This window comes from Struthio camelus, chromosome 1 (assembly GCF_040807025.1).
Source record: "Struthio camelus isolate bStrCam1 chromosome 1, bStrCam1.hap1, whole genome shotgun sequence".
NCBI lineage: Eukaryota > Metazoa > Chordata > Aves > Struthioniformes > Struthionidae > Struthio > Struthio camelus.
Genome location: NC_090942.1, coordinates 51,055,637 through 51,069,132, shown reverse-complemented (window position 1 = coordinate 51,069,132; position 13,496 = coordinate 51,055,637). Strand labels below are relative to the sequence as shown.

At 38.4% G+C, this 13,496-nt stretch overlaps 1 protein-coding gene across 5 annotated transcripts in view; it reads left to right on the top strand.

The window, feature by feature from the left end:
- EEA1 (early endosome antigen 1) overlaps nt 1-12,931 on the top strand; it is a 73,085-nt gene extending 60,154 nt beyond the window's left edge. For all 5 annotated transcript variants that reach the window (XM_068937249.1, XM_068937243.1, XM_009674602.2 and 2 more), the window contains 8 exons: nt 252-434; nt 6,105-6,290; nt 6,732-6,863; nt 8,737-8,922; nt 9,446-9,684; nt 11,146-11,266; nt 11,616-11,714; nt 12,665-12,931. In XM_068937249.1, coding sequence (XP_068793350.1) covers nt 252-434; nt 6,105-6,290; nt 6,732-6,863; nt 8,737-8,922; nt 9,446-9,684; nt 11,146-11,266; nt 11,616-11,714; nt 12,665-12,787 — 1,269 coding nt within the window. In that variant the 3' untranslated portion in view covers nt 12,788-12,931. The remainder of the gene's footprint in view (nt 1-251; nt 435-6,104; nt 6,291-6,731; nt 6,864-8,736; nt 8,923-9,445; nt 9,685-11,145; nt 11,267-11,615; nt 11,715-12,664) is intronic.
- Nucleotides 12,932-13,496: the final 565 nt, after the last annotated feature.

The window sequence follows — 13,496 nt, the reverse complement described above, 5'->3', positions numbered from 1 at the left end:
TTAGATTTTTGATGTCTGGTCTTAGTGTGTTTCAGTTAGTCTTTTGACATGAATTAAATTTTTTTGTTGTTCAATAAGTTACAAACTATTACTGTAAAAGTTGTAAACGATCAGTTTACTGACTTACGATTTCATATGTAGAAAAACTGACTTCTCGTTTCATTTTGCAGTAGGAATGCAGTTTATTGAAATGGCTATGCTTACTTTACTATCTGTAATTTTAACTGACGCTTCCTATACTTATGTTTCAGGCAGAACTGGAGAATAAACTGCAACAGCAGACAATTTTGTCAGCACAGGAGCTTAAAGCAGAGAAAGGAAAACTAGCAGATTTACAGAAGACCCATGAAAAACATCAGGAAAACATGGAAAAACTTCAGTTGGACCTTTATGGGAAAGAGTCTGAGCTGCTGGCAACCAGACAAGACCTTAAGGTACTTAATCATTTTAAAGTCATACGTGACTTAATGGATCTATTTATATCCATTTTGAAGACAAAGAAACAGTGCAAGAACTGTATGAAGAAAAAACTCTTCTGCTATATATAGAATTTGTTATTGTCCCATCCCTTCCCCTAGGAGAAATGACATACTGAAATTAATTTACATGCCAAGTGTATTTGTCAGTGTACCTAAACTACCCTTCCACTTTTGCATCAGCGACCTGAGCTGTGGGAGCAAAGTGAAAGACAATTTACTTTCGTATTCTTTTAAAAGTCCATTTTTAATGTTACTTTTTCCTGTTACATCTTGTAGCTCTCAACTAATTGAAATAGCGTAGCTAATTAGGGCAAAGTAATCATTCTTCTGGATAGTTTAACTAGAATTTTGACTGTCACTTTCTTCCTATGTCTCTGCCTCTGTTGCTACTTCCTGGCTGCTTCTAGATCATCAGAGATGTCAAACTAATAGAAACAGTTGGTTTAGGGACCTGGCCGGAATATAGACTGTCTAAAAATAGTCCTTGAATTTTTTGCCATTTCTAAGCAGAAATTGTCTGATTTGATATTAAGATGCAATGCTTTCAAAAAGTCTAGGTATTGCTGGAATGGAGTCAGTCAATAAAGGTGGTGTGTGTTTTTTTTTTTTTTTTTGTTCTCCTTCATGTCAGTGCTGACCCAATGCTCGAGTTAGTTCCAGGATATACTGCAGTGCAGAGAGGCAAGTCTGGCAAGAATTGTAGTTTTGGTTCTTTTCTCTTGGGATGAATCCCACACCAGCTTTGTCCATGTCTGTCTGACGCCGTTTCTTTAGGCTTTTCTGAAGTTTATGGGGAGAAGCAGGTACTTCCAGAGGACAAGTCATCTAATCTCTTCTAGATGTTGGTCTCTATTTGCTTCATTAACCATAACTGGAGCCTTTGGTAACTGCTTAGATTTTTAACAGCTCACTTTCATCTGTCTTTGTGTAGTCCTTTCAGTCTCACCCTTGAAATTGTTAATGGTCTTGTGGTACTTTAAGATGGGCCCACGTGAACTGTGGAGTTCTAGCCAAACTCCAGATTTTATTTTAAGCAGAAGAGAAATAACTCCTTTACATAGGGGTCATAGGAGTTTTTTCTTAATAAAACTCCTCCTCTGCAGCATTAGTGAGCTTGCAGCAAAATGTGGCAGGTACCAGAAGTTTTTATTTCCAGTGCTCTTGGTTGCATCCCTATACAGAAAGCATGAAGAATTTTGGCATACTTAGCAAGCAAAGGTGATTTAAAAATACTCTTTTCTGTGGTTAGTTGCTAAAACACAATAGCCTCCTTTGAGAGTTAATTTCTCTTAGTGCGTTTAGATCCAAAGTTGGTAATGGAATGACCTGTAAAAGCATTGGATTTGCTCAGTAACTGGGCTTTTTGGTATAAATTTCATTTAAATATTACCTGTTGCAAAAATAGCTCTGAATTAGTATTATTGAAGCAGCCTGATAACCTCTAGTTCTGCCAAACGTAAAATAGGACAGTAGGTGTCCCACATGCTTTTAAACCTGAATCGAGGTGGTAGCAAAAAGGTAAAATAAGGAGATTGCTTAACAACCTTGTTTCCTGTTGCTATCAGGTAACTTGACTTATGTAAATAACTGTGGAGCCTAGAGACCCTGAGCAAGTTTGGAGCCCTCAATACTGAAGTGATGTACCAATTTTGTACCTGTTTGCTCGTTTTGAATTTTTGAAAATAACAATTAGGATTAGCGAGGTCTGCTTGTCACCACTTTTTTTGGTGTAAAATACAGAAGAGGGGAAAGAGGGAGAGGGGGTAAAATAGGTTTTTAATCCTGAATGTGCTGTCTCGTTGTTAAACTAAAGGAGCAGTAATAGTTAAGTCTTCGAAGACAGCAAAGGAAAAAGTGTGTTCAGAAAGACTTTGCATGATAATGTTAGTCTTGAGAGCTATCAAATGCCACTTGAGGCAGAGGAACCCTGTGGTGGAGATACATAGTCTGATTCAAAGTCAGTTATCCATATTCTCTTTAGCCTTAAGGAACTGATCAAGTAAAGGTAGATTTTAGACAGAGCTACAAATTCTGGATCAAGTTCGGAACAGAAGCTGGTGGGTGGGCTGGGAATGGGGTTCGGATTGGTCTTATTCATATTAGTAGGTGTGGTAATAGAAGTTTTTGAAATTTGTGCATGATCTTGTTTGTCTTCTACTGTCGGGATTTTTAGTAGAAGTATGAAGTCCCTGCAAAGCTGTGTAGAGTGAGCATGGTTTCAAGCCCAGTATTATTGTCTAGGACATGCATGGCTAGACAATAATGTGAGATGTTATCAATGCTAGGTTTTCTTTAATAATAAAAACTACAAGGGAAAACATAAATATTCTCTCATAGTGTAGCACTGCGATATTAGGCCAGTTCTCAGATGTGGGGAGAGATCATAAAAGGCTGTAAACTTACAGGTGACATGAATAGGGTGATAGGTCCGGTTTCTAGGACTGGAGTTGGCCAGTACTGAGAGCACCATCTGCTGGCTTTTCATTGGAATATCACTGTTAGGCTTGTTGGCAGTCCGACCTTCTTAGGCTGTGGGAACTGAGACTGATGTGTGATTAAAAAGCGAGCGATGCCCCAGTCAAGTTTTGCAGTTGGAGATACGGCCTTTCACTAGAGCTGGTCTTGGAGCAGGCAGCTGCTTTCTGGGGCTCCATCAGCACAGCTGAAGAATTAAAGACACCATTAAAATCATAGTTTCTGGTTTATTAACAGAAGGTACTGGTTTATTAACAGAAGGTAATTAATAGTTAAGTAACTTCAGCCAGCTCCAAACTTTGAAGCCATCAGTATTGTGGAAGGAAAGTGAGAGATGTTGTAACATATTATAAAGCGAGTACATGGTTATAATTTCAGGGATACAACTTGCTACAAATTTACTTTGGTTGAAATATTGCACCCTGTGTAGCCCTCCCCAAAAGTCATGCTGGGATACAACTGGGAGAACTTCATTTCAGCCAAAGGTAGCCTGTTTCCGGTATGAACAGGAAACCAGTAACGTTAACCAAACTTGCAGGTCTTTGTGCCAACAGAAAAAAAGAAATTGGGAAGGATTTGAGTGCTTGTAAAAGGTACAGTTTTTAGTATATATTGTAGGATTCATTGTTTTGTGAAAAGGCAATTTTTGTATACAAGAATTAAAATCAAGGCAAAAATAACAGTTCTATATTTTTGTTGAGTTAGTGCCTACATATTTTGTGTGCATCCTGCTTTCCTGAGCTGTGCTGAATGTCCTTCAATGGCATTTGTGCTCTTTGTAGTCAGCCCTGGTTTCTCCTGTGTTCTTGAAGGAACGTCTCTCTGCCTCTGATACTGGCCTCACAGTCGGCGTACCTTTAGCGGGCGTTCTGGGAGCACGTTCGTGCTGCCAGACCTCAGGTCTCTTAAGTCAGGAGCCTAGATTCCCTACAGGCAGTCTAGTCCTTGAAGGGGAGAGAGATCAGGTTAACACCTATGAGTACTTCCATGTGTCTCCTTGTGGACTCTGTGGGGACAACCAAGCTAAAATACCGATTTATGCATCTCGGTTGGGTAGAATGGAATCCAAGTCTTAGCACCTAGCTAGTTCTGCTGTTGGTACCTGTGTTTGTGCTGCAGCAGCCCAAGTTGGACCAAATTTGATTGTGGTATCTGTTTTAATTTTTTTTTTTTTTTTACTCTGTACCAGTCAAACTAACATTTGTTTTTATTTACAAAAGTGAGTGCAAATTGGCCTCTTTTGTTCTGTCCCTTTCCCTTACATTCTCTTTGTCTGTCATCTTAAAGAGCAATCTGATGACTAGGAGTATCTTGATGGGTGAACATTTATCATGTTTTAGGAGCAGTGGTAAAACTCAGTAATGATTGAGTAGAGTAGATGGCATCAGATATTATGACAGGAGATTTTATGTTAGGGGGGGGAATTCCTGAGCGGTCCAGACAAATCACACTGAACAGACTGAATTATAGTCTCATGGAGACTGAGCCAGGAACAAGGATAACTTGAATGTTTAGCCATGTGCCACAAGATTTTTGCTTATTTCCAGAGGGTGCTGTGAGGGACCATTGGGCTAAGCAGAAAGGAAGGAGTAGGTAGATAGAAGGTCGATTTACTGTTAAAGTTATATTGAATTATTTCCCAGTTAAGGTAGGAAGCATCAGTATTAATCACATCACAAAAATTCCAAGTTCCATATATTGCAAACTCCTGAATAATACAAAATGCTTATGCATAATAGGATACAGAGTTCACTGAATACTGACTGCCCTTGTACAAATGTTTACGTTGTCTTAGTCTAGGCATAGGCACAGTTAGCTATGCAGCCCAACGTAGACACTTGGGGGAGAGGGTGACAGAATATCCTGTACGTAAAGTTTTTAGCTTGGATCTTGCTATCTGCTTCACAAACCAGTTTTTATCATCCTGTACTACTAACAAATTGGATGCAACTGCATTGCTTCTGCAAGCAACTGATTTGAATAAAGGCTGTCTCTTCATCAGGCTTCTTTCTAAAACTTGTAAAGATGGGACTTTCCATGAGGATATTTTATGGTGATGCTGCTCTTCTCGTCTTTTCTCACTGCAAGGAAAATAATGGTACTCCACTGCCCACGGTGTACTGGGGAGGGTTTCTTTATTTTGTTTTCTGGAAGATCTACCCTGCTTCAAGCTTGAAACTGCAAAAGCACCTTCTATTTTGTTTTAAGAGTTTCCGAGTTACACTCGGAAAGTGAGAGGAGTGACAGCTCACAGAAAAGTGATTAGTTTATCCTTAAAGAATTTAAATCCTTACTGGTGCACCTTCAGGACACCTTTAGTGCACTGGCACTTTATCACTAATAACACATCTCATCACTTCAAATTCTGTATCCTAGTATGAAATAGTGCCACAAAAATTCAAGTTTTTGGAGGGGTAGAGGGTGAGGTTGACATTTTTCCTTCTCTTTCCTACTTTTGAAAGGAGATGCTTCTAAATGGAACTAGCCCTTGCCTGAGGCTTGAAAACAAATAAACTCACTCCCAGAACTATATAAATTAAAAAGAGCCACAAAGTTTGGCTTTGTTCTAAGCAAATAGAATGAATCTTGGCTGCAAGCTTTTTCTCGCGATAGCAGCATTTCTTAGGTTCTATGTTTCACTTTAGGATTTTCAAACATGTAATAATTGTCCTAGTTCTAGCTAGTTGTATTTACTAGTTAAGTAACTGGTAAATAAAAAGTCACAGAGTGACTTTGTAAAATCTCCATGCTATAGCTTCACTGTTTCTTAAGTAACAACTCTCTAGAGTTATAAGGCAGTTGATTTACCTAGAGAATAAAATATACTTGCGTAAGCGCATTCTCTTTTCCTTAAACGGTCTTCCTTCTTTCTCTCCTTGTGCCGCCCTTTTGTCTGTCTATACTTTGTCTGTGAAAGGATGCTGAACGGGAATAGGTACATTACACTTTTGTTTCTGGGAGTGTTACTGGGGAATTTTTTTTTGCTTAGCTTAGAAATTTCTGTAGCTTGACTCTGTCAAAATTTGAAGCTAAGTGTTGCACGTTAGATAACTATTTTCCCTGTGGATACACAGAAAATATTTAAATAGCTGTGGAGTACCTGAAGCTCTTGTACTGACAGATTATTTGCAGAATTGTCTTTGTAATTAGTCCACAGAAGAAAAACTTGCTCTTGCTCAAGAAGAATTAGTTTCCAACAGAAATCGAATTGCTAGCAATAACCAGCAGATTCAGGAACTTAAGAAAGCAAAATCTACACTGGAACAGGATGCATCAAAGAAGGAGCAGCAGCTGGGTGAGAAGACCAAAATGTTACAGGATCTTCAGAATGACAGGGTAAATATCTGTCTTTTGAAATCTTCACAAGCACATATTCCCCCCTTTCTTCCCCCCGCCCCGATTAATTCCTGGTACGTGTCTAACAAGTGTTTTTGGCACACAGCGCTAATGTGTATATCTGAGGCAATGGCAGTTCCCCTGAACCTCTAGTAGAGAAGACTTTAACAGATAGTTGAAGTGAATTTGGTTTAAATTAGTCTGTTAATATGTTCTAAGAGGCTACACGTATGAAAAAAACTTTTAGTTTCAAACCTAAAACTGTAAACATGCTGCCAGTCGTTTGCACTATTAATTGTGGATTGCAATATAAGGCAGTTGCTTTTTTTACTTGGAGCCTTTGTAACTGAGGGTTTTGGGTCCTGCATGGCTTTTGGTTAAGTTTTTTTAATGAACTTGGAAGTCTCCTTTCTAGCATACTTTTTCTAATTTCCCTTCAAGATTCTGAAAGAAAAAGACTTGGCTAATGAAAAATGTAAAACAACAGAGCTCCAGGAAATAAGGAGTAGACTTGAAAAAGAAAGTGCCAAGCTGAGTGAAGAGCTTAGAACCTGCAAGCAAGAATTTGAGAAGGTATATTGAGACAAACTGAATCTTCAGGTGATTGGTTGTCTGATAAGAAATATGTGCCTACTCAGTAGATGTAATCTGGAATTACTGTGCAAAGATGGTTGCTGTAAATATCAATATTACAGGTAAGGGAACCAAAGCACAGATTTCATTGAGGTTCCTGAGCAATGCTGACTTGATTAGTGATAATCCTGGAGCATTGGTGCCTAGTTTTCTTGGCCAGGTGGACCGCATAACTTGTTTTAGCTTCAGGGGTGGGCTGTATGTCCTGGCTTTTTCTCTGTTTCACTGTAAATTCACTGTATATGCCCTTGGTTACTTTTCTGAAGTGCAGAAAAGATGTCCAGAAGTGTCATGCTGTGAAGTTTCCCAGATACTGTAGGCACATCTGGTACTTCTCAATTGTGCATGCTAGAGTTGAAACTCCCTAGATATGTTGTGGTTTCTAAAATATTGTTTAAAAAAATCGCTCTTGGGGGTAAAAAACCAATATGTTAGGAACCTCATTAAAAAAACCAACTCTTCCGAAATCATAAAGATCAAATGAGCTCTCTAAAGAGTAGAAATATGGGGCTTTTAACTAAATAATTGTTAGTCTTCAGTAAACAATTTCTTTCTACGTTCTACATACTTCCCTTTTTAGTCTCTGTAGAGACAAACAATCCTTACAAGGCTATTGGTTGTTTTTTTCCATATTATAGTATTAGTAATTATATTAAAATCTCTTAAGTACACGGTGTTTAAGTTGCTGTACAAGTATAAGTGAAGGTGCAGTCCCTGTCTTCTAAGCCTTTGTGTTACTTCCTTTTTCTTTATTAGCACATTGTTTTATGAGCGTCAGATGTTCTTTTGTTCCCCAGTATTTAAAAAATGATCTTTTATTTTTGGAGAGAGAATACTGCACTTTGTTTCTATCAAGCAATCTATACCCAATCTTTTCTTTTCTTGGATTTTAGGAACACTAACTATAATTCTTATAACTTCTTGAAATCTCTATTCTAAAAAAAGAAATAATTTACAAAGATGTATATAAAGTGTGTGCGCACTGATGACAGCTTAATGTTCATCTCTGGATGTCTATACAAGCAGTTGGGCTAAAACACAAATTGTTTCCTACAGGCGTATGCTCTTTCCAGTCTCTCACCCGAGAATGGGGAGATATGCATTTATCCCTATAAATAGGGATAAATAGGGTATCCCCCTATCTTCAGGATGTGTTCTCTCCCTGCCTTTGGCATGTTTGTAATTTGTGGCAGAATTTCTGATTTATAGAAAATCTGGCAACCCTTATTAGTCGATTGATACCTGCATGCTTGGCTGTTTAATTTTAAGGAAAGTGATTCTTACAAAAATTTAACTAGAATATTCTATTAGGGCTTCTTATTTTTATTGTGGAGAAACAAGTAAAACAGATATTTAAAACCAAAGGTATCGTCCTTCTTGCTTAAAACATAGGGTAAATATTTATACATTTAAGACTAATAGAAATTAGCATGTTGAGTTTTTGTTATCAGTTATCTGATTTTTGCATGCAGAGAATGATGTGAAATGCATTTAAAAACGGAGTGTAGAAAATGATGTGGCTATTCCAAAGAAATGTCGAAAACAATCCAACAGAACTTTCACTACTTTAGTGGAAAATGCATTAAATTTTAAGTTTATTTTAAAAGTTAGATATTGTTCATAATACAGGTATAAGCTTAAAATCTATGATCATGAGAAGTATTGATACTTTGTGCTATAAAATCATTCTCTCTTCTGGTTCTAAAACTAACAGTTATTGCTATCCTGACCTTGGCAAAAAATACAATAGTTCTGAATTTAAATCACTAACACTCTGAATGCTGTTTTAACTTTGAACTCTGTATTCTAACAGGAGGTGACAAATCTCAAGGATGCAAAACAACTATTGATTCAACAGAAATTAGAGCTGCAGGGCAAAGTAGATAATATGAATTCAGCGCTGGAACAGGAGAAAAAAACCCAACAGGCTATCAAAGATCATCTGAAAAAGAGAGAAGAAGAACTGAAGAATGAATGTGCTGAAATTGAAGCTAAAATGGTTGGTATTTTAGAGTGTTTAGGACCATTGCTTTGCAAATATGCCTCTGAATTCTTTCAGGAAGGAAGGGGAAGCAAAGTATTGACTTCAGTTTCACATCACTTTCATTTTTAAGTGACAAGCAAATACATTCCGAAGCCTTTAGTAAGGCATTTAATAATGTAGGAAAATTCAGAAGGATGATAACAGGGTGTAAGTTACCCATGTGCAACAGGGTTACTAAGTTAAAAATAATGATTATAGTGTGGTGAAGATTCACCTTTTTTTGCCTCCATTAAGTTTTTTTCCTCCATTAAGGAATAGGGAAAGAATCTTATTTTCTCTCATTTGTAAGAAATAATGCTCCATTATTAAAGTATCTCTGGATCACTACTAGTTGTAAAACATCTAAAGAGATTTTGCAGATATACCAGTTAAATAACTGCCAGAATTGACAATACACTGCAGAGAGTGTCTTTACCCAGCACAGCTGAGGTCTCTAATATTTGGAAGATTGTTTTTCAATATTTCCTTGTTTTCTCAGAACACAGAGATAAAAGAAAAAGAAGAAGAAAACCGGAAACATGAGGAAAAGGAGACCAAGCTCACCATGCAGGTCACGGCTCTGAATGAAAACTTGGCTACCATGAAGAAGGAGTGGCAGAGCAGTCAGAGGAGGGTGAGCGAGCTGGAGAAACAGACGGATGATTTACGTGGGGACATAGCTGTCTTGGAAGCGACAGTGCAGAATAATCAGGATGAGAGAAGAGCATTGCTGGAGAGGTAAGCTGTGGCCGTATGGCCACTACGTGGAAGCGTAGTTTGGGAAATGGATAGCCTTACTTGGAAAACATGTTTCAGTTGCCTTAGGATTCTGTATGCATGCTTTATTTAAATCCATTTCTGTTCCTAGAACCTGGGCTGTGGTTTCTAGAGTGGAACCTTCTTCAGTTGTCTGTGCCAAAGCCTAGTAAGCTGTGCTTTAAAGAAACTGTGCTTTGTGGGCTTTGGCAAGGTGACAATCCCCTCAAAAATCAGGCACGACCTAACTTATCACCAAAGCCACAGCTGTACCCTCACTCTCAGGGATTTATGCCCATGCCTAGGAGTCTGCTAAATACATTGTGTGGTGCTGAACTTTGAGGTGGATAGGTCGTGGCTTCTCATCTCATCCACTGCGTGAACCTTACTAGGCCTGGCCGGTGGGGGTGGGGGTGGGGGTGGCTTCCATTACCTGAGTAAACTCCCCTTCTCCATCACTTGGAGACTCCCCAGTCTTGGATGAATCAGAGTACGTGCACTAATCATCCAGAAGTCTGGAACAGAGCAGTTAGCGACTTCAATAAAATAGAATTTGCTTATGGACTTCTAGTTATGTCCACTGCTCAGTGTTAGGAGATTGAACATGTGCTGGGTTAGACACGCTTTCTAAGGTTCACCTCAAGTATCTTCTTCCTCTTGCAAACCTAAAACCTTACTTTCTACCCTTCCCTTGTTGTCTCTGCAATATATTTATTAAGATTCCTGTAAGTAGAACTCCTTTTCTTGAGGCAGCAGGAGACATGCAAGGTAGAGGGAGTTACCTGAGAGCAGAGACTGAAAGGGTAGAAAAAATGCCTGAGAGAAACACATGTACAACTTTTTTCATCCTAATTTCCTGAGATGTTTGAGGGCAGAATGGAAAAATGTTTTCTCTGCTGTCAATCTTTCTGATTGGTTTTTGAGCAGTAGGCTTTGGGTAAGGACGAGATTAGTTCACACGAGAGCCTTGTTTTTCAGCAATCTGTTGCTCTATTGTGTTGTACTCATTAGTTGTTTTACGGTATGACAGAAAAACACCTTTTGAAATTTAGCCTTTCACCAGTTAACCAAATTTCATCTAATGGGAGGTGGCCTTGTAAAAAGATTTCTTCTCTGCCCTTCCGTCCGACCTGATTTGTTGCTACTGCTTTGTGTCCTGTTGCACAGTGGTGCTTATCAGGGCGTGCTGTTGACGGACTGGCTTTGGGAATAACTCCAGATATTAACTCCCAGGTATTTGGGACCAATTCCAGATAATCTTAAATTGGTTGTTACAACAGACAGAGCGTTTTCCCAGCAAAGATATGCAAGAACTTCTCATAACAAGAGTATTTTGTGTTGAGTTTTCTGAGAGTGACTTTCCTTCTCTGTTATGACAGCCTGCCTGAAGGAGGCAATGTGGATTGCTTTATATACTTTGAAATATTTACTGTCCATCCTCAGGTGTATAAAAAGTGAGGGAGAAATTGAAAAGCTTCAAGCCAAACTTGTAGAAATGAAGAAAAAGCTGGACAACACTACTGCTGCAATGCAGGAACTGGGCCGAGAAAACCAGTCGTTACAGGTATAATTTTGATTTCAAGCAGTTAAATCTGTTGATACTCTGTGTGAAGACTCATGAGAATTTCAAGTTTGTGTCATATCGGTGGTAGGTTATCTTTCAAGAGTGATTAAGATGTTATGCTCATGATGCATGAGGGCCACATTGCTGTCTGTGGGTTCAGAACTCTACTCATGCATTTGAAGTTTGGAAGATTTTCTTCTTGAACAAATATAGCTCTTAGTATGGTGGCTTAGTTAATCCTTTTATACAGCTTTGGGCAGCGTGTCCAAAGAAATAGAAGAAAGTTGTATGAATTAAACATGCATTTAAAAATTTTACCCTTTTCTTTTTTGTATGCGTATATGTATAGATCAAACACACCCAAGCTCTGAATAGGAAATGGGCAGAAGACAATGAGGTACAGAATTGTATGGCCTGTGGGAAAAGCTTTTCGGTGACAGTGAGGAGGGTAGGTATACTTTACACCATGTCTCTGTGGGATTTTTCTTTTTCTGTTGCTTTCAATCTGTTTTACTTTGTATCCAAACTTTAGAAAGTGGCTTTAAAAGTGCTGTGATACTCAGTACATCTCAAAACACTGTTTATTTTTTACAGTGCCTTAAATATTAAAAGTACGGTTCATGTCTGAATTGCATATACAGCTATAAAGGAACATAAATTGGTTGAAATCAGATGCATATGAGTATATGAGGCATCAATATGGGTCTTTGTGACTATATCTTTCTAAACACTAAATGGACAGGGAACGGACTAGCTGGCTAGGTTTTAGGTCTGTAGTCATAGATTCTTTGCAAAAACAGCTGTGGTCAGTTAAGGTTGGCAGAGTGTGGCCTTCATCCAGAGACTCCAACAACTGACTTGGCAGTGAGGCAGATGAGGGATGTTCATGAGGTTCATTTTTGCAGTGCTTCCTGACTCAGCCTTAGGTGGCTTTGCCTGTCCTGCATCATTCGTAGCGGTCTCCACTGGGAAGCTTTTGAACAAAGGCAGCTGCATCCTTTGATTCAAGGGTACTTTTCAATTTGAAAGCAGTTGGTTAACTGTAGGAAGAACATGTTTTAGGGGACCACAACAAGTTCAAGCGGAGAACTTCAAGAAGTACCTAAGCTAATGATGTTCCTGAGTGACCCAGTTCATTTCAGAAGGTGGCATATAGTCTTCTGAGGTCAGTAGGCACTCTGAGTATTTTGCTCCTTTGCCCTTAGGAAAGGATTTCCTCCTATGCCTTTCTGTATGTGGATAAGCCCAAGGGACTATACTACTCTCTGCAATTTAATAATTCAAGCTAACTTCTGAAACGTAGGATAGTTGACTTGACATGATAATGATCTCTATTAATGATCTATTCCCATAGCACTGTAATTGATGTTTAGCATGTATGTTTTTTCTCTTTTGCAGCATCACTGTAGACAATGTGGAAATATCTTTTGTGCTGAGTGCTCAGCAAAGAATGCCTTAACTCCTTCTTCTAAGAAGCCTGTCCGGGTCTGTGATACTTGCTTTAATGACTTGCAAGGATAACTGGCTTATCTTGAGTGACAAGGAAACGTTACACACACTAAAGTTTAGAATTTCTGTTGATGCACTTCGTTCAGCACTCAGACTACTATTCAGTTGGGACGATGATTGTAACACTTGGCAAAATTTAGTATATTTTAAAATGTTTATTGATACCAAGTAAAACTATTGTATTTTTTGTGAGACATGGGCTCAGATCATCCGTAGCTTATTGCCATTTATCCTGGAAAGAGCTTCTATGTCTAGATTAGAAATACCCAGTTATTTGTAAATAAAGTTTAAACAGAGGAGTAACAATGTATTTTTTTATCTTTTTTTTTTTGTTCAAGAGAAACAGCGTTTATGTGATATTGCAGTTTATTCTTGTTTCCTTCAAAGAAAAAGGAAGATGCAAAAATCTGTGAGGATTTTGTGTATCAAATGTTGCTGTAATGGCATAACTAATTGCTGCATCTGATTGCATATCTGATGTTCTTTATAATTCCTTGTGATTTTGTTTTCTTTCTTTCTTTCTTTCTTTCTTTCTTGTTCTTGTGCTTTCTCTCTAAAGTTCAACTCTACAATGAGGGTAAACAGCTGGACTCGCCTCCAACTCAGAGTTTTGTCTGCCAACTTAGAACTTGTTGCAGTGTCAGCACCTGAGTCCTTACCCAACTACAGCACCTGGATACTGGAACATCTGCACACATACTGTACTGCATAAATTCTTTGT